This window comes from Phalacrocorax carbo, chromosome Z (assembly GCF_963921805.1).
Source record: "Phalacrocorax carbo chromosome Z, bPhaCar2.1, whole genome shotgun sequence".
In the NCBI taxonomy this organism is placed as follows: domain Eukaryota; kingdom Metazoa; phylum Chordata; class Aves; order Suliformes; family Phalacrocoracidae; genus Phalacrocorax; species Phalacrocorax carbo.
This window is the reverse complement of record NC_087548.1, coordinates 40,632,041-40,653,627: the sequence shown is the minus strand read 5'-3', so window position 1 is coordinate 40,653,627 and position 21,587 is coordinate 40,632,041. Positions and strand designations below refer to the sequence as shown.

General features: G+C 41.2%; 1 protein-coding gene across 1 annotated transcript in view; it reads left to right on the top strand.

Annotated features, from left to right (window-relative positions):
- The window catches only part of MAMDC2 (MAM domain containing 2), a 125,408-nt gene that overhangs the window by 83,481 nt on the left and 20,340 nt on the right, over positions 1 to 21,587 (top strand). Inside the window, exons 3-9 of the mRNA XM_064439430.1 lie at positions 5,701 to 5,966; positions 6,702 to 6,786; positions 7,739 to 7,876; positions 10,097 to 10,353; positions 15,258 to 15,351; positions 17,993 to 18,139; positions 19,595 to 19,860. Coding sequence (XP_064295500.1) covers positions 5,701 to 5,966; positions 6,702 to 6,786; positions 7,739 to 7,876; positions 10,097 to 10,353; positions 15,258 to 15,351; positions 17,993 to 18,139; positions 19,595 to 19,860 — 1,253 coding nt within the window. The remainder of the gene's footprint in view (positions 1 to 5,700; positions 5,967 to 6,701; positions 6,787 to 7,738; positions 7,877 to 10,096; positions 10,354 to 15,257; positions 15,352 to 17,992; positions 18,140 to 19,594; positions 19,861 to 21,587) is intronic.

Here is a 21,587-nt window from a genome sequence, read left to right as displayed (position 1 = left end):
TGGCAGGCAGGTGGGGACTGCAAGGGGAAGGCTGTAGCCAGCTGGCAGCTAGCACCTGCATCCTGCCAGAGCTGCACCACAGCATCTACCACGGGGACCTGGGGCAAGGGCTTGGTGCCCTCTAGCCTGATGCTGCCTAGCTTTTAAGGCTGCATGGACCAAAACTTGCTGCAAAGATTTCTGGCTCCGATAACAGCCCTCTGCTTGTGGGCTGAAAGATATTAAAGTATTCCAAACTGCATTTGTTTGACTTCTCATCCAAAATTGTCACTATAGTTGCATTTTAAGCTGATTCTCTAATCCCAGCACAATATTGTGGGCCCGGCTGAAATATTTGTGCAGGCTTTTGTGTGTTTGATTGCTACAGGGCTTTTTTTTACTTTTACTTTCTTCATGGAATTGTAGGGCAAAACCTTTCCCTCCATTTGAAAAGTCACTTGCTCATGCAGTTTTTTGCTTTCTCAAGACACTGCCTATAAAATTTGAAAAAAGCACACACCTCACCCTCTGACTCTTCCTCTTCCCTCCAAAAAAGTCTTACCGAAATGCATGGTGACTATTCCTAATCAGAGGAAGAATTTTCTTCAGCAAGCCTCAACTTTACATAGATAGGACAAATTTAATGTTGATCCACACAGTTCTGTTTTTCAAGACAAATTGTCAGCAAAAAATGTCTACTTTAGTTGAAAAGCTTGCTTTCTACTGGAAAGAAATCAAATTAAAAATGGAGTGTTGAGTCTGAAGATTTCCTATCCACTGCCACAAGTCTTCTCTTCAGTTAACACAAAATCTCATATGAAGTAGCTGGTAGAATTTCTGTGTTCTTAAATCAAACTCTGAACCTTCGTCTAAACCTCATATGTACCCAGAGATAGCCTCCGTGTGTGAACTTTATACGCAAAATGATGTCTCTCTGGCCATATCGTTAATATTTTTAAGTAAATTTACCTGGAGACATAAGAAGGCTTAGTAGGTCCTAAAAAATCAACTGCTTTGGTGCCTTTGGGAGGGGGGGGGCAGAGGGTCAGGCAGTAGCACGTGTGAAAAAAACCCAAAAAACTAAAGCCATGACCCAAAATCCAGACACTGAGATTCCAGAGAAGGTAACAGTAGGGCAATTATTGTCCCAAGAAACCTTGGTAATATTCTTTCCCATTTCAGTATGGGAAGTACAGAGAAAATCCAAATGTGACTGGCAACTTTAAGACATTTCTTGCAAATTTTCTATATAAATGAGCACCCAATCAATTGTAAATTCCCAAACCTTTTCTGCTTCATATTTCCTTAATACTGTTTCTCTTGGGGCTCACTTGCTTACATGCAGTTTTTCTTGTAAAGCTGCACTGTTGCTGAAGTAAGCAAACAGCTGTGTCAGATACAAACACCATGAAGAGTCTAACATGCCTGTGGTTACCCTTCCAAATTTTTACGGAGGAAATATATAATTGAAAAGCTAACTGGTAATTTTAGTTATCCCAGTTGGGTTTTTTCATTTTGACAATGGAATTTGGTTTAGTTTATTAGCCAGTGTCTGGCATTTTGTCTTGTTTGTGTTACTTACAGAGAAAGCAATCAATGTAGTTTCTGCACAATTTTAGGGAAAAAGTAGTATCGCTGGTCTTTACCCACCTTTTCCCAAGCCATTGATAGAATCACTACTGACTGAGGTATTGATGCCTATTTGGTAAGTAAACAAAAAAAAATTAAATATAGGTTTGGAAAATTTGAGTGAATGACTCATAATGTATCACCAACTGTAATTGAGAGAGACTCTGTATGAAACTGCTTATTAGAGCAGTAAGATGAGAGAGACATGCATACAGAAAAATTTTAAAGATCTCCTTTTGTGAGTCTTACTGCCACAATGCATAGTTGCATTGAGGAGGGATAGCTTTGAAACACTGGGCCGCAATCCCCCCTGGGCTCAATATTTTGCTTGGACATGGAGGAATGTAAAATGAACACATGCTCGGTCCTGTACAGTTCGATTCAACTGTCAAATAGAAGACAGTGAAGTTACAGAGTATGTAAAAAGTCATTATAGGAATGTGGGTAAAAGGTGTGTTACTGAGTAGTGAGTGAATGGTGAGGGAAATACATCTGAGAGTCCCCTTTCTCCTGTCTCTTCTCCTGTCTGTAGGTTGTTGCCTTCATCAGGGAACTGTTAGGTGTTAGCAGTCAAGGGTAGTTATTGGTCCCTGTCTTTTGTTGTCTGTGAAGAAGCTTATATGGTGTCTTCACCATAATGGCAACCCCCCATGCCATTCTCTAAAAATGGAGAGTGCAGCTTTCCTGTATTTGCACAGTTGCTTATACTGCTTAGGGCTACATCCACCCCCTGAGCAAGTAATTGCCAGAAATTGTATGCTTGTGTTTCTGTGTCACCACGCTTTTCCTAGCATTTTGCGACTATGCCTCTTTTGCTTTCCTCTGATTTTGAAGAGTAGCGCTCTCTTGATAAGTCCTGAATGACTGCTCTAAATTAAGTGCTGCAGGCATTTGGAGGAGGACAATTTTGAGGAAAAAAATTATTTTGTGGCATGCTGTAAAATGAAGCTGCGTGTTACATTTTTAGTGAGAGATTTTGGGCTTCAACACTGTGCATTCATCAAATTCTCCACAGACTGCTAAATATCCTTCTGCTACTCCCACAAACAAGTGTGGAAAGTTGTCTGCTTCTTTACTCCAAGGAACCCTCTCTTCGCATTGATTTGTTCTCACAATTGCTCAGTGTCAGTCCGTGAGGTCTGCATTGTGAGACCTTCCTTTCTGCAGCAATGGCACATGTTGTTGCTATTACTGAAACACAGTTTAGTGTAAAGGCCATTTAGTCAATGCCAGCATTCATTTGGAAGAAGTTTAACATTAGCATTTTCTGTGCTTGATACTGCAAAGAGCCAGGGTCCCTGATCCTGATCAGTAAAGCATTTAAACTTACACATAAAGCTGTCTATCAGTGCTCCCACTGATTTCAGGGGAGCCAGTCACACATTTAAACTTCCAGAAGATGCTAAAATGATTAGCAGATTGGGGGTGGGACACTCCATTTCTGGAAACTTAATGAATAGGTCAAATTACTCTTTAAAAAAAAAACAAAACAAGGAAGAGAAAACCCCTGATTAAAAACAGAGTTCATGATCTTTGCTTTCATATCAGTGGGGAATCAGACCAAGTGACAGCAAGTGTACAGCAAACAGAGAAAGCAGAGTCAAGTATATAGTAACATAATCATCCCTACTGGAAACTAAGAGGTTTTCTTTCACTTTTAAAGCGCTATTTTTGTAGAAGAACCTTAGTCTACTTATAATTAAGTCTTAAAGCCAGGCAGCCATTTAAACCTCATAGCTGGTAATTTGAGGTCTTCATGTGAATGTGCTTTCCTATGTCGACACTAATTTATTTCTAAAAAAAAAAAATAAATATGAATACTATAAGAAGGCTGTGTTTCCTATGGGGTTTCTCATGAAGTGCAGATAAAAATAGGGCTGAAATCTAAACTGAAATTGCCAGGCATGGATTCTGAATTGTAGGGTTTTTTGTAAGCAAAATAATCCAAATTCAGGCTAGCCTGAAAACACAGATTCTTCGTCTGAACTGGATGTTGCCACTTATATAAATTAAAAGCAAATGTGCGAGAAGCATTCAACTTCTGATAGAGCTTTGATGATTCCCCTCTGTCCTCCATGCATGTGAAAAAACATTCATACCTTGGACTAGCGCATGCCAGCAAATAAATGCTGTGCGTGCTAACTCTTGTGAACTAGCTGGATATCTGTATGCAAGTGGATGTTTTATGCACTGGGATTTTACGTAGTGGCAGATTAAGTATTTGGCAGGCATATTAGGTGCCTGTTTTTAAATATTTATTCCTGTGTTTATTTTTCTTTCATATGCTGCTGCAGTAACAAGTTACTCGTACTTAACCAGTGATTTCATATATTCCTCCAGGAGACTAAAACCAGACACAGTAGATATAAAGAGAAATTATGGTAAAAGGCAAAAAAAATTCCATTCCCTAATAAGGGAAAGAAAATGCAGCTTTTCTGTATTTACACAGCCCCTTATACTGCTTAGGGCTGCAACTACCCCCAAAGTAAGTAGCAATCATTTATCTTACATCTGTTAAACAAAAATGTGCAGTATAAATGGGTTGCTGTGCACAGTGTCTGCAGGTGAGAGAGGGAGCAGATGCAGGGGGATGCTGAAACATGCACTGCCCAAGGAATCAGGTGTCGTCAGAGCTGCTGCCCGCTCTTGGCATCTTCCTGAGGGTGTGTAGGAGAGGACCTTGGGAACCTCGTAGACCAGATCTGTACCTGCAGTTTGCCTCAGGGAGACAGTGACCGTCCATGCAGATGACTTTTTTTTTTTCTTCACATTGGAGAGAATGCTTTTGAGAAGGCAATAGGGGAGCTCCTAGCAAGCAACCCCAAGGGTGGCTTGGTAGAGTTGCAGGGTTCAGGCAGGGTTTGGGAGGGGAGGGTGTTCCTTAAAGGCAAGCAGTATATTTAACATCAGTGCAACTGCTGATGTGTCCAAGTTAAGCAAGTGCTTGCATATGTGTGGAAACTGAGACAAGCTTTGTGGTTAAGTGAAATGAGATTAAAGAATAAAAATACATGCTCTGGGGAGTCGAAAGAGGATAGGTGTGATGCAACTCTTGCTTGCAGCCTGGATGCTGAGAATTCATATCAGGAATGGGATTCATCTGGTACACCTTGCCACTAGGTTAGGGGAATCATTTTCCAGATCATCTATGGGATAGTGTTTCAGAAATGGATGTCCTAGCTTGTTTTGTTGGGTTTTTTAAAAAATTTCTTCTCTTTTTCACTTGTTTCTGGCATTGCATTCCAGGTTTCTGTGACTCCTGTATCCCATTTTACTCTTCTGATCTTGGTTTTCATGTGTTAGTAAAATCTCCAGGACCAGGAATCTGTTTCACTGTGATATATTTACTATTGCCTCCTTTTTCTACATGTTGCTTCTTTGGCAATTTTTTTGCCTCCTTGTGCATTTTTAGCTTGTCATTGCATCCTTTCTTTCATTTTTATAGAGGAGCTTGTGTTTTAGGCCCTGCTCCTAAAATATGCATCCAGAGAGTAATTTTGCAATAATCCCATTGAGGCTGCTGTTATGTTTAAATGTAGCTTTACATTTAGTGCTTTTTTGAGTCAGCAGATTTGTACATCTTAGTTTTACTACTTAATAGTGTCTTTCTCGTTTTCTTCTTTGAAACCAGAAATCCTTTGGAATTTTTTGGCTGCAGTGTGTTTTTTATGTATTGTTTGAAAATCTAAATTGTAAAAAATAAGTTAAAAAGTTTTAATATGTCAAACAACTTCATATTCCTGCAGCATAGTTCTGCCTGTGTAAATTATCTTGTCGATCAAATTGTCTGTCTACAGCTGTCAGTTCTGGAGGGCAATACTTACTTAACAGTCTGTTTTACACTGATGTAACATCATTCTCTGAAGAATTCCAATAACTTTAAAATTAAAAACCCTGTGAGACACAAAGTGATGTTTCTGTGGGTACAGTGGGATATCAAAAGGTTAAATGACTTGCTTAATGAGTGAGTGGAGGTCTCAATCTCCTGACCTAGCCTCAGAACAACCATTCTTTTATAAATCAGTACTTTTGTCCAGGGATGCAAAAGCAAAGCCTCTGACATTTATTATTCTGATGTCTGTCTGTTCCCAGGACATTACATTTCTGTGGATACGTCTTATGAGGGTGAGAAAGCAGTGTTGTCCAGCCCTGAGCTGTACTCCGAGGAGTGGAGCTGTATCAGACTGATCTATCAGATAGCAACGACTTCAGAGACTTCACCTAATCCCACCAGGCTCAACCTGTACTTGAGGCAGGAAGGAGAGATCTTTGATCGTTTGCTGTGGTCAGCCAAGGAGCCTTCAGATAGCTGGCTCATAGCTAGCTTAGATTTGATGAACAGCACAAAGAAGTACAAGGTAAGCTCAATTTTAGAAGGTGCAGCAGACTTTCTGGTGCATGTGTTGGGGTGTACAGGCTGCTTCTTGAACATTTCCACTCTGGGCTCTGTTCTTGGCTTTCACCTCTAGGGCTGGGAGCATGTGAGCCAGATGACCCCTCTGTCACTAATATCGGTGAGCAGAGCTGGCTTGAGTTGGGCAGTTAGTGCTCTTCCCAGTGAATGCATGGTGCAGCTCATGGGAAAGCACAGCCAGGTGAGCCGTGCAGTGAGGATGCCTCACCTCATGGCAGCCCTGTGGAGCTGCTGGCATCCCATAGCAGATACAGGACCTCCCAGGTCTTGGGTCTGCAGCTGCGCTCACTTGCTCCTGTCCTCTGTGTCCTTCTGGCAGGAGCCAGAAGCTGAGAGGAGAGTATTTCTACCCAAAACCCGTCACATTGCATCTCTCCCAGTAATGCCCTGTATAGACACAGCTGAGAAATCTGGAGTCCCGTACTCGTATACGAAGCATGGGCTTTTTTGGCCTTGTCCCATTGTCCTTCAGTGTGCCTTCTGTCCCTGAGGAAGAGCATTGACCCCATCTTTAATGCATTCTGCCAAGCTCTTCCAGCACAAGCAGCTCTCCTGACTGTAGGGGTCATAAGCCCCCCACATATATTTAATTTGTTCTCCTGTTTATCCAGTTTAAATGTCCAGGGTGATAATGAAGTACTGAAACCCTAAAATTTACAGTTTGGTTTATATTGTGCAGATTTTACTGGAAGGTGAAATGGGACAAGATAAATCTGCCAGTATAGCAGTTTTTGAAATTAAAGTAACTCCTGGATATTGTATTGGTAAGTACTGGCTGCTCAGCTCCTGTATTTTCTGCATAGAAAAAAAAAATGCCTTGTTGTTAGTTATAAAACTGAATTAAAAGTCTGGGTTTAGAAGAAAGTCAACATCTTTTTCTTTATTGAAAAGTGGGCTGCCGTATTCAATAAAGATATTTTTAAGCTAAGGTTGCACACACTAATATGTATTTTTATTCACCCACCTCTGTGATATATATATATAGACATTTTACATAAAATAATTAATTTTTAAGCTATTTATTGTTCAAGCAGGAACAGCTGTTGTATTTTCACAAAACTAGACTGCTGCAAATATCAGACATAAGAGCTGTAACATTATTTCTGCTGTCTGCCTGCTTATGCTTCCTTAGAGTGGCATCTTGCAGGCTGCAGAGTCAAAACTCTGTTGATATTTATGCTTACTGCTATTTCATCATGACATTTGCTAAAACCGCTAATGAAGTTCAAAAAATTTCAGTGACTAGGAGGCTGGGAGACCTTTACGTTTCTGGGGAGCTCTGGTGGAGTCCAGCCAAATTGTTACAGTTCTTTGGCTCTGTGAAGGAAACAAAGCAGTCTCATGAAATACTAGTCCTGCTTTGCTTCTATCCATCCCTGATTTACAAGTGGAAGTTCTACTCTGACTATTTAATACTATGAAGTGGTACATTTTAAATCTATTTTATTTGATTCTAAATTACAGCAGTCTTATCATGCCAAATAATGAAAAGATAGTTTGGACCGAACAGGATAGAAATGAGAATTTTATTAAAAATTGATCAAAAATTGTAGCTAAGTTTGCCTCCACTTATTATAAGCTGTTAAGCGCTGAGTCCAGTTTTATAAATACAGGTGTTATCTGCACTGCCATATGTAAAACGAGGCCAGTGCTTAGCAATAGCCTCTCTTCCAGTTTCTGTAATGAAAATGTATGCACTGATGTCTGCAATTGCAGAATGTGACTTCGAAGAAAATCATCTTTGTGGCTTTGTGAACCGCTGGAATCCCAATGTCAACTGGTTTGTTGGTGGAGGGAACATTCGCAATTCTCAGTCTGTCCTGCCCAAAGACCACACACTTAACAATGAACTGGGTAAGCAATGAATGTAGAACAGAAGTATAGTGGTCCACGTATGACTTATACTGCAAATTATTATGTGAGTTTTTTCTTTTCTCCTGGCATTGGATGGGCTAAGAATGACTTAGGTGAAAAAGAGATTAGAAGAAATTTGCAGAAGTGCATCCAAAGTTTCCTGTAAGCTTTATAATAAGGTTGTTATGGCCTTTGCTAGGCTTCAGTATTACTCAAAATAAGGATAAAATTTTGGATGGAGAAGGGGAAAATTAATTTTACTGTAGGTTCTAAAAGTATGGGCAACAATTAGTTTTAAAATCTTGTACCACTCCTCTGTACATCTGGCAGGGGTCTTCTTTCTGGTGGCTATTGGGAAAGCTGAGTAGGAAAGCTAAGGGATTGAAATATGTTTGGAAATTCTCAGGTTAAATTGTACAGTTCAGGAGGTTTTTTTCTTTCAGTCAAAGGTGGTGCTGTTAATACAGTCCGTTGGAGGCAGAATGCTCTAAAGATTTTCAGCACTTGCCCAACATGAAATACTTGTCCCAGTCACCTTTTTGAGAGGAGAACATTTTACATAGCCATAGAGAAGGGGTGGGGGGATATCTTAGCCTTTGGTGCAGTGTTGCATGAAGTTCTGCAGCAGGTGATGGTCAGGAGGTTTGGCTGCTGCAGCACAATGTGCATCTCAGACAACATGACGCTTGTGACGGTGCAAGGACTCGCATCATGAAAAGCTGGGTTGATCCTCTTTCCTTAACTCATGCCGCTGTGCTTTGTTATTTATTTCACAATTGTGTGAGTTGAGTACAGAGTGTCAGTCTGGCCCTGCATCACCCCATGGCACCTAAATGCTGGTAAAATTTTCATGGAAGTTTAACTCACTGCAACTTCAACAGCAGACAGTGGCTCTACCTATTAAATAAAGTACTGTATTTGACAGGAAATGCCGCCACTGGGAGGGATCTGTTTTCTTGTAGCCACAGTGCTTCTTTTTCACACCAAACACTCTCTGCTGACCACCAACTGAGAAGACCCTAAGAAGCCAGAAGTCACAGAAAAGCCTTATTTTTGCAAGACTTGGGCTATGAAGGTACATCAGCCAGGGAGATCATAATTAAGCTATGAAATGTGGTAAAACTGCAGAGCAAAAATAAAGCCCAGAACTTCTCAGGCAAGCACTGCTGAAATGTCATCAGTCCCCTGGCAGTGGACAGGCTGGAGGAGACCCACAGCCAAGCAAGCCCTTTCCCCTCCTTCCACTAGAGTGAAGTGAGAAGTGACATCTCCAGGTTTGAGAACATTATTAGCTAATTAATGTAGTGGTGTAGATACAAACCTAATGGCACAGTTTGCAGTGTCCATGCTGAAGAACCCTGTCAGTTTCACACTTCATATCCCTCCAAGTTTTCTACTGGTGAAGAACCATTCTAGGAGTGTAGAAGAAAAACTACAGATGCGCAGCATATCCGTGCACATGGATGTGTTCTTTTTAAACTGAGAAAGGTCTCCCAAAATCAAGGATTGATAAGTTGTACCCTTTGAAAATCGTGCAGGTCATATTGGCTGTTGAAGGGGAGGGAGTCTACTCATCTGTAATGCATTTTTCTGTTTAATAACATCTCCTAAAAGTCTTTTCTAAGGGTTTTATTAAAAAAACAGTCTCTTAAGTAACAATAAAACATTTAGAAGCCAAATCCTAGATAGATTGAGCAAAATTGTACAAGCAGTGAAATATGCAGAATAAAGGTTATTTGCCAATTCATTTGATATATAAAACAAACTGCTGAGTAAAACGTGAGGAAACACATGGCTTACAGTCTTGTTCATTTACTTGGGTTGCCTCACTAAAAGTTGCACTTGGAAAAAGACTAAATACTATACTGAGCCCTTGGGAGGCAGGGAATTTACTCACTTAAAACACATTATTCCATTTTGAATGGCTCCGAAAATTCAGAGAATTTATCACTTTTTTAATATAAAGGTCTTGAATAAAGACATAAGAAACAGCTGCGACTGACTGTTTTGCCAGTGGTATCTTAGCCAAACAACTCTGGGTTGTACGTAGGAGGAAAGGAAAAAAAAAAATCTCTTAGAATTACTAAAATTTCCTAGGAATCAATCATCGTTGTCCAGGTCATAGAGATACATGTCTAGTCCCTGCCCATCTCCTGGTACATCTTGTAAATGGTGTCCTTTAAAGACTGTCCTTATACCAAGTTTCTTTTATACTTTTAGGTCACTACATGTATGTGGATTCTGTTTACGTCAAACATTTTCAGGAAGTGGCCCAGCTAATCTCACCAAAGACCACAGCCCCAATGTCTGGCTGCTTATCTTTTTATTATCAACTTAAGCAGGAGAGTAGCATTGTTTTTACTGTTTACTTGAGAGACACGAGCGGCTTTTATGAAGAGATCTGGAAAACAGACAGTGCACAGAGTGCGGACTGGGCGCTAGCAGAAGTTGACTTCAATGCACCATACCCCATGGAGGTAAACAATCATTCCTGCACAGTCTAGCTATGACTTCCAGGTTGCATCAGACATCAGTGCCAAGTCAGGCCAAGTTGGGAACATGGCAGTGGCTGGTCAGTATCTGAAAGATGGTTATAGAGATGCTGGCTATCTGTTGTTTCCTTTGTCCACTATTTAAGGGCCAAAGTGGAATCACTTTCCATACTGGTGCTTGATTTTCAGCAAAGATGAAGTCAGGTGGTGAAGTGCTTTAACAGAATATCTTGGGAGGTTGTAGAGTCCTACTAATGAGGTGTCTTTCAGTTTCTACTAAATAACATCAATGTTCTCTCAGTCCTATATTTCTGTGACTTGATGATCCATTTTTGAGGATGCTAAGCATCATAAAGTAATGCATGCCTGCAGAAGAAAAATTAAAAAAAATCGAGCTCTATTTTCCAACTTAGACAATCCTGCAATTCAGTCTTTCTGGACTGTCATGGTTTAGCCCCAGTGAGCAACCAAGCACACGCAGACGCTCGCTCACTCCCCCTGGTGGGATAGGGGAGAGAATCAGAAGAGTAAAAGTGAGGCAAATCATGGTTTGAGATAAAGGCAGTTTAATAGGTAAAGCAAAAGCTGCACGCGGAGCAAAGCAAACCAAGGAATTCATTCACTACTTCCCATGGGCAGGCAGATGTTCAGCCATCTTCAGGAAAGCAGGGCTCCATCATGTGTGACGGTTACTTGGGAAGACAAACGCCATTACTCCAAACGTCCAGCCCAGCACTGGCAGTCGGGGTGCCAGGAGCAGCTGTGCTTCAGTACCAACCACTTCTAAAGCAGCTCAGACCCCTTCATATGCTGCCAATATCTCTTTTTCAGCTGGAGTATGGCGGGCCTCAGACCCTCTGTATCCCTGACTCCAAAACCCTAGGGGTCAATCTCAGGTCTCCCCTGGTGCTTTCTGCCAGAGGCACCAGGTAGGGCCATTCTCCCCAGCTGCAGGGTAGAGCACATTTTTTACATCTTGTCCTGCCCGGACTGGCCCAAGAGCTACTGCATGGACTATTTCTCATTTAATCTGTTCAAAGGCTTGTTGTTGCTCAGGGCCCCATTTGAAATCATTCTTTTTCCGGGTCACTTGATAGAGAGGGCTTACGATCAGACTCTAATGTGGAATATGCATTCTCCAAAAACCCACAATGCCCAAGAAAGCTTGTGTTTCCTTTTTGCTGGTTGGTGGAGACATGGCTGCTATTTTGTTGATCACATCCATGGGGATCTGACGACGACCATCTTGCCATTTGATTCCTAAGAACTGGATTTCTTGTGCGGGTCCATTTACTTTGTTTTATGGCAAAACCAGCTTTCAGGAGGATTTGAACTATTTCCTTCCCTTTCTCAAAAACTTCTGCTGTATTGCCCCACACGATGATGTCATCAATGTATTGTAGGTGTTTGGGAGCTCCACCTGGTTCCAAAGCATGGATCAGTCCATGGCAAATGGGAGGCCTCTGTTTCCGCCCCTGGGGCAGTCAATTCCAGGTGTACTGGACACCCCTCCACGTGAAAGCAAACTGTGGCCTGCACTCTGCTGCCAGAGGGATTGAGAAGAATGCATTAGCGATATCGATTGTGGCATACCACTTGGCTGCCTTGGACTCCAGTTTGTATTGTAGTTCTAGCACGTCTGGCACAGCAGCACTCAACGGTGGCGTGACTTCGTTCAGGGCCACGATAGTCTACTGTTAGCCTCCACTCTCTGTTAGACTTCCACACTGGCCATATGGGACTGTTAAAGGGTGAGTGGGTTTTACTGATGACTCCTTGGCTCTCCAGTCGACGAATGAACCCGTGGATGGGGATCAGAGAGTCTCTGTTGGTGCGGTATTGCCGCCGGTGCACTGTTGTGGTGGCGATCGGCACCTGCTGTTCTTGGACCTTCAGCAACCCCACAACAGAAGGGTCCTTTGAGAGACCGGGCAAGGTAGACAGCTGTTTGATTTCCTCCATCTCCAAGGCAGCTACTCCAAAACTTCACTTGTACCCTTTTGGGTCCTTGAAATACCCTCCTCTGAGGTAGTTTATGCCGAGGATGCACGGAGCCTCTGGGCCAGTCACAATGGGGTGCTTCTGCCACTCATGGCCAGTGAGGCTCACTTCGGCCTCCAATACAGTTAGCTCTTGGGATCTCCCTGTCACTCCAGCAATGCTGATGGGTTCTGCCCCTGTATAGTTTGATGGCGTTAGGGCACACTATGCACCAGTGTCCATTAAAGCTTTATACTCCTGTGGGTCAGATGTGCCAGGCCATCAGATCCACACAGTTCAGTAAACCTGGTTATCGCTTTCCTCCACCTGGCTGGAGGCAGGGCCCCTTTAGTCCTGATCATAGTATTCGTCACTCGTTTCCTGTAAATATGAATCACAGTGTCTCTATTAAGATCAGAAAGAAAATCAGTGCTTCTGCTCCTCTGTCTGGGGAATTGCTTACTGGAAGCTGGAGCAGCAGCTCTCCTGGAGGAACTCCCCTGAGTAATTGTTTTCCCTTGCAGCTCACATACCCGTGCCTCTAGGGTTGAGGTACGTTTTCCATCCCACTTCTTCATGTCTTCTCTGTGGTCACACAGATAAAACCATAGGGTGCCCCGTCATGTGTATCCGTTCTCTTGAGCAAAGGGACGATTACTCCTAATGGCTGAGAAACTGGTCCATACTGGTGGGGAGTAGGACATACCTTCCTTGAATTGCTGGACCTCTCGGGACAGTTTCTCAACAGCAGAGACGAGCGAGGAAGAGAGATTTGCTTCATACTCCCGGAGTTTATCAATCAACTCTGCCACTGTTGGTGTCTCGTCATCTTTCCAGGACATTACTGCCAAGGAGTTCCCATGTGTCGACGGTGCACTCCGTATAAACTATCGTTACTATAATTAATTTCAAGAGTATCAGAAAGAAATGGAAGTTTTTATTCCCTAGTGTTTACTGAAAAAAAAACCCAAATCTTAAAAGATTGGAATAAATATTTATATATCTATAAAAATGCTAATATTTATATATAAAGGTAATTTTCATCAGATGTTATATAGTCCTTTTATACTCTGTAAAGCCAGTGACTAAGTCCTCCATTTGAATTGTAAGACTTCAAATGGCATGGGAAAGGAGATTAAATCTGATAAGGTCTTATAATACTGAATGGTAAGTGAATTATTTATTCAAGAAATTTTACATAATATGCAAGAGAAAAAACAGATCTAGTGCTATAGGTGGAAATTAATTAATGATCACTTAGAGCTTGGCATTACTGTGGTTAGTTTTGTAAAATATCCTCTCAGTTCTTAGTGGCATTCATAAAACCACCCAGAATGTTGGAAACTATCTACACTGGAATAAATAGCAAAACAGAGGATGTTGTACCATTGGATGAATGCACAGGGTACCTCTGTGCAGAGTACGCAACCCCAACCCTCTCAGTTAAAAAAGAATATACTAGAACTACAGGAGGGAGATGGGGATAATCAAAAGTATGGAGAAGTTACGTTAATGAAATAACAGTTTTCAGCCTGTAAAAAAAAAAATGCCTGAAGTACAACATGGTGGATGTTCATAAAAATCATGAATGACACAGAAAAGATGAGCCGTTTCCTTTTTCTCATAATTTATGTTGCTGTTCCAAATTCTTAATTACCAGGTAACAGTTTTAAAATAAACAAAAGGGAGGATTTTTTCCTACATGACGTATCTGTAGAACTGACTTCCACAGTGTGCTATGGGTACCATTATTCTCATCAGTTCAAAAACTGATTAGACAAATTAATGGGAAAGAATCTATCAGGAATGCAATGTGAGGGAAGAAGAACTCAAAACTTGTCATTGTCTTCAATTATTTCTGTAGGTGGCCTCTGCTGGAAACAACACACTAGGCTAGGCGGGCCTTTATCCTGCTCCAGGAATTTCTGTGTAATCCAGCACAGTCATTGTTTTAGAGATAACATTAGACAAATAAAATTAAGCCTTGCATATAATTTCTTTAGTTGTCTCAAGAGGGTCTTCCTCTCTGTTTCATGCAGCTAAAGGAGATCGCTCAGGATTCTTTCACATCTCTCTTAGTTTGGCTCCCATCCCTAGGCGAGACATCACAGGCATTGCTTTCACTGAACAGGATCTCACTCTGGAAACATTTGTCTTTATATCTTTGTTTTGTCCCTGGGGTTGCCTTGTGATTCAGGCCTTTTCTCAAAGTTTTCCTGTAACTCAGAACTTTGATACTTAACAGACATTTTAAGATGCTTCCTCAAGAGTTATAGACTGTCCTCCACTTAGTTGAGGAAATGATCTCCCTTGGGAATGGCTAAGTACAAACATTGTTTGATTTTTGTAGTAAACAAAACACAGCAATAGCTTTTCTGGTTCTTATCTTTACTGAATTTTTTTAAGGAAATCTTCCCTGCCAGCTGATAAGAAGACATGGATTTCAGTGTCTGAGGATGTTTAGAGAAAAAACTAAAACTTAATTTGTAACAGCAGAGTAATCCACACTGTTTGGTTTTAGCTCTTGATGCAGATAGATTGTAGATACAGTAATAATTGGGCAGCTTTGGAGTTATAGTCAATACAGACCGATGACACTGAATACTGGCTTTGTATGGTATCATGACAATAGCCTTACTGCATCTTTAAAACTGGTGCTTCAAAAAGCAGCATAAGAGCTATGTTCCTCTTGATTTTGCCTTGACCTTGAGTGGGCAAAGATCTGGTGCCAGGGTCAGGCTCAGATTTATATCTCTAATAAGTTATATAATTTAATTTGTCTCAACAGCTGTCTGAGATGCCCTGGAGTCTGTCTGGGACATCTGATCAGAATTCTGTAATATGAAGATGTGTACCAAAATTATTGTTGTGTATGTGGTAGATGAATAACAAACCATTATAATTTCCAGGTGATATTTGAAGTTGCTTTCAATAGTGCTAAGGGAGGTTATGTGGCCCTTGATGACATTTCTTTCTCTCCGGTTTACTGCAGCAATGAGACAGGTATGAGTTCTTACTGCTGTTTGCCTTCCTTTCCCCTTTTGCTTTGCCTTTCTGAACCATCCATTAGTACTTGCAATATTTGGTAGCGATGTGCAGGTGCTATCTTCTTAACTGACCCAGTGCCATTGGGCTGCTTTTCCTCTTGGCAACAGAAGAGCAGATAAACACTAATGCCATTCATTTGATCCAGAAACCACTCCTTAATGCATCCTCTCCAAAGACCTTGCCTCAGGGATCTGCATTTGGAGTGCTGGACTGAATGCTGTATTTGCATCACCTTAGCTTTTGAACACCTTTCCACTTGCAGGCCTGTTGTGAAAGAGAGGGGGATTTCCCAAGGTGCCATAGTATGAGGAAGAAAATGTCCTGGGCTTTTCATTATGCTGATGTAGGTAATATCTTCTTCCATACCGCAAGCCCTGAGGTGTTTCAGAGCCAAAACAGGAGCCTTGGCTTCCTGTCTTCACTCCTCTGGGAGGTATTATTTATCTCAGAGTGGCATGCCTGTCATGATTTTTTTTTAGGTTTTCACAGCAGCGGAAGTTAGCTGAATTCACATGACCTCTGCTGTAGAGGCACTTGGGATGAAGGACTTTGTCATTTGTGAATGCAGCCTCTTAAGTAGCTGTGTACTGGTTGCTTGAGTTTTACTGTAGCATTAAGCAACAGTCAAAAGTAGATTAGTGGCTTCCCACTTAGTAGATCCATTCTTTCTGTCTCAGGTTTGAATTTTTGGCTGATGTTTTGAAGTGATCAAGGAAAAAGAGGGGTTTTTTGCCCTTTTTTATCTGCTTGGAGTCTTGGCTAGCTTTACCTGCACTACTCAAGTATCAGTAGGAGGTAGATTCCAGGTATGTTATTAATCCACAACTCTTGGCTGAGTAAAACTAGTTGTTTCATTAACTCCTCAATGCCTGTTCTTTTTTTGCCTTGTTTTGGAACAAAAGTCCAGAGTTATGTTTGCAGAATGCCATGGATTTGAGCTGTGTGCTCATCTGTGTTTTCCATTTTAAATTTCAAATGTCATATATGTGCTGAGGTATGGGATACAATTTATAGTATTTTCTGCCCCAACCCTGATTTAGTCATGCTATCATGGCCCAAGTTCAGATCTACTCTGACCAGTAAATTTGACGGATTCAGCTAGAGCTTTGCCTACTAACTCTGACGTTGAAGGTCTGCGGTGTTTTTTTTCTGCTTGAGAAATGAATACCAATTATTTGCTTTATATTTTGTTGAACTACAATGAAGCTGGTTAATCCTTTCAGATTTATCTCTTATTTTCCTCTTCAGTTGTTTTGAGTAGAGATGTTAAAAAGCAAGAGATTACCATTTTCCTTGTAGTCAGCCATAGCAGTGTATATAACAGCATTAAGTTTTCTCATTATTTTTCCCTAAGTTTTGGTCAGCAAAGGTCTCAATGTTAGACAAGCAAAAGAAAAGGTATCAGAGTATTGAACTGGCTTACCAAAGGATGAATCTTTAATGCTGCATGGACGTGGTAGCGCTTCAACTGCATTTTCTTTAGCTAGGAAAGCAGTGGGGAGAGACCAAGGCTGCCTCCTTTTTCCCTATAGGCAGAGAAAGACACATGGGCAGTGCTTAGATCCGCCTTATTTGAAGCTGAAAAGACCACAAATATCTCTCCAACATCAAAGTTTTGCTTCTCCTGAAGCTGATCACTTGTGTCCCTGCTCTTGCTGGGAAGTGCCTCTTCGCCTCTGTGCAGAAGGGTCATGTGTGCTGCTGTAGAATGATGCTCACAGGCTCCTGACTCCTGACACCGAAAATTGTGTGATGGCTTTGAGTTGTCCTCCTCCTTCCCCTAACATCTGTTAGGCTTTTAAAGAAGTAGAAATGTTTTACTTAAAAATACCCTTCACCAGGGGGATTTTTTGAAACTAGAGGAAATCCTGACCTATGAATTCCACATCACAGGTCAGGAGGGAGCTATCAGCAGGGCTGGGGAGCTTAGCTTAGCTTTTAAGTAGCTTCACTATAAGTGGTGCAGCTTTCTTTGCTGCAGTGCTAAAATGAGTGAGGCATAGCTCCAGAGGTCAGTAGCCATGAGATGGCACATAAACCAAAGCTATTTGACATCCATATTTATGGCACACATATGCACACACATTATACCTGAATACAAAGGGTTTGGTTTTTTTTTTTTAAAGTGCTTTTAAAGATAATATTAAATATTGATGCTAGAAAGTTATCCCCTTGGAAACTGAAATGAAATATGACACCCATGCACACAGGCACATGCTCACACTCATTTTGTCCAAATATCTTTTGAATGAAGGAGGAGGATGAAAACAAACGGTCTGAATGTCTTTGTGCATTATGTCTGAAGGAGGAATCTTTTCTTACTGTCTGTAGCTTATTTGTATTTATAGGGCTGTGAAGAAGGTTTCCCCACAGCTCCAGCAAAAAGATGAGAAAATAACATGCACTTGTAATAGCAAATTGATAGTCTGATATCATTGTGACTTTGCACTATATATGTGTAACATCTTTGCACATGCTTATCTTCTGTAATGCAAAGAAAGATGAAACAGAGTATAATTTGGCATCCTTGTGCTTCAAATACCTATGCTTATTATATTGTTCTCTTCCTAACACAACATATGCACCTATCTTTTAGGAACTCCTTTCAATCCTGCCAAGGCAGGCTGCAATTTTGAAGAAGATCTGTGTAATTTTTACCAGGATCACAAAGACGGCCCAGGATGGAGCAGAGTCAAAGTGAAGCGTAACGTGTATAGAGCAGGAGATCACACTACCGGCTTTGGTAAATCAAAACTCCTTTTCACTAGAAGAGTCAGACTGGACATAAAGGTTAACCTGTTGTATCATTGTTCACTCTGTTAAATGGTGTCATCGGCACACTGGTTAGATTGCCTCACTGCAACTCCCTGCCATTAAAAATCAGAGTACACTGCTCTGTCCTAGCTGGGACTTTGGCTGTGCGTCCCAACATGTAAAGGGGGAAGGTCACCTATTGAATAGTCACGCAAGACCATAAATCAGAGTATCTTCACGATACTGATCTGTAGTCACTGAGGAGATGCTTCCGCAAAAACATGCAAGCACATATAATAGTAGCTTAATACATTTGTTTGTAATAGAGAAGAATGGTGGACTCTTAGCTCTCCAGGCTTAGGGTAGTTGACACTTTTAAGGGAAAACTGAAATGTTGTGTAGTGAAGCTATGTTGTGAAAGGCCTGCTGGTAATTTCTGAAATACACACGTCTCTTCGTGTAGAGTATTCATGGTTCTTATACCATATATGCTAAAGTCTCCCCTCTTTATACTTGTTGCAGGGAGTAACAGGCTGTTGTGGTTTAGCCCCAGTCAGCAACTAAGCACCATCCAGCCGCTTACTCATTCCCCCTTCTCCCGGTGGGACGGGGGAGAGAATCGGAAGGGTGAAAGTGAGAAAACTCATGGGTTGGGATAAAGACAGTTATACGTAAAGCAAAAGCTGCACGCGGAAGCAAAGCAAAACAAAGGAATTCATTCACTACTTCCCATGGGCAGGCAGGTGTTCAGCCGTCTCCAGGAAAGCAGGGCTCCATCACGCATAACCGTTATTTGGGAAGACAAATGCCATCACTCCGAACGTCCCCCCACTTCCTTCTTCTTTCCCCAGCTTTATATGCTGAGCATGACGTCATATGGTATGGGATATCCTTTTGGCCAGTTTGGGTCAGCTGTCCTGGCTGTGCTCCCTCCCAGCTTCTTGTGCCTCTGGCAGAGCATGGGAAGATGAAAAAGTCCTTGACTAGTGTAAGCTCTACTTAGCAACAACTAAAACATCTCCACGTTATCAACACTGTTTCTAGCACAAGTCCAAAACTCGGCCCCATACTAGCTACTATGAAGAAAATTATCCCAGTTGAAACCAGGACACAGGCCTTGTGCTCCATCCTTCATTCTTCAGTCTAAGAGTCGTACCCTTGAAACAGCCAGGTTTCCAGGGAGGCCAGCAGGCCAGAGAATTTTTCAATGTAAATTTGAAAAGTGCTTATTCTGGTAACTTAGTCATGTGCCAGTTTAGCTTGAAGTAGCTGGGATGCTTTTAAAAAAATTTGTATTTCCTTTCAAACAGTGTGATAATCTGTTTTCTGCCAGTAGAAATTGTTTTTATAACCAAAGTCTGATGCAATACAGAAGCTGCTTTAATAGCAAATCAGCTGTGCTAACTGCATATTAGAAATACTCAATAATTGTGCTGTCTTGCAGGTTATTACCTGTTGGCGAACACAAAGTTTACATCACAGCCTGGGTATATTGGACGTCTGTATGGCCCCACCCTGCCAGGAAACTTGCAGTTTTGTCTACGTTTTTATTATGCCTTATACGGGTTTTTCAAAATGAGTGGTACTCTGGCTGTTTATATCTTTGAGGAGAATCATGTTGTTCAAGAGAAAATCTGGTCTGTCTTGGACTCTCCAAAGGGAGTTTGGACTCAAGCTGAGATCTCCTTCAAAAAGCCTATGCCTTGCAAGGTAAGAGCCAACTCTTCAAATCTGCCAAATTCTGGATGGAGGTTTTCCTTGCCTTCTCCTCCCAGGGTTCTTTGTTATCTGGGGTTTAATCCTAAGTAAGCTATACCTGCAAAGTGAAATAGAGCTCCCCAGGCAGTACAGTAGAGAGTAGAGTATTTCTTTGCAGCCTAGATCCTATGGGAACCCTGATAAAGGGGCTTCGTACACAGAATAGGGCAGTGTTGCCCTGGAGTCTTCAACTATAGTCACAGTATGTGCAGAGTTGCCACCTGAGGAGCTCTAATGAGAGCCAGTTGTGTCATGGTTTCTCAGCAGGCTTTGTGTTTACTCATTTTTGTTTGTTTGTTTCCTATGTGGTTCACATCACCATAGTCAATTACAGATTTTAATTAATCTAAAAAGTCAGTACTGGTAAGTTCTGGTCAAAATGGGGAGCTGATTCTACTCTCCTAAACTCAGCCACTGGGTTAATATATGAAACCAGAAATCAGTGTAATTTAAAGCAATGGACTTGAAGTATTTGCAGTGTCTGGTTGGAGCAGTCATGTTGTTACCTCAGCAAGTTAATAACATAATATTTCACATTACCTCCTGAGAAAGTCCTCAAGCTGCTGTTATTCCTCACTTCCACTCTCTACAAAGCCTGACTTTTACACATATTTGTGTAGGTGCTACTTCTCTGGTTATCCTGATTTCTGTAATGCGTTTCCACTATCTGTGAGTCATCTAAGGAGGACCAGGTGGATTACTACCTGATGACACCAAGATAAATCCAGCCTTTTTTCAGAGTATAATAGTACATATGAATGAAAGCTTGTCTTGTAACTCAGGCATTTCTAAATTATAGACAAACATCCTAAGCATCTTCCCCACTACAAAGCAATTTTTGAAATTGCACTAGTTATTAAGTTCAACTTTTCTTGGGAAGAAAAAACCCCTGTCTTTCTTTGAAGTAAATACACAGTAAAAGAAAAAAAGACACCGAAGTAGAAGTTGCCTAACTGTGTCAAAAAGAAAATTTATGCTGAAAATTTTGGTCCTAATTGTTGGCTACTCTTTCCTCTCAGGTATCTGATACCTTAAAAAATTGATGGGATTTTTATGTACATATTTTTATGCATAAAACATAATAGGATATCTAATTCCCTTCCAACTGATATAGAAAAAGAAAGAACTTTATTGCTGCCAGCAAGTGCATGATAGAAAAGTCTCTTGTCGATCATCCCAAAATATTTGCAGAAAAGTATTTTTCTCTTTTTTTTAAATCACGAAAAGGTATTGGTTAAAAGGCAAACTTGTAAGATACTTTTGCCATCTCCTGTTCACATATTACTACTTACTAAAAGGATCAGTAGCTTGTGTAGCATAATACACTGTGTGAGGAGTGATGACAGCTGAGCATGACTGTTAAAAATGGTTTATAGCCTTGGAGGTGGTAGGGTTTTTAGCATCTGACGTTTACATGGAAAATCTTTTCCAATATGAACTTATGAAGAACTATTTCTATGTTTTCCTAGAAATTAGTATATCTAAAATAATTATGAAGTAGTTTGTCTGGGATGGAAAGCTTTTAGTGAATTGCAGCTTTTATGTCTGTAGTTACCAGTCTGTCTGTAATGGGTGGGGATGGCAGCACAGAGGAGAATAAAGAAGTCAAGGGTGTATCCTCACTGCTTCTGAGCCTGAAGGTCTGCAGGAGGGAAGAAAGCCTGTACTCTGCTGCAGGA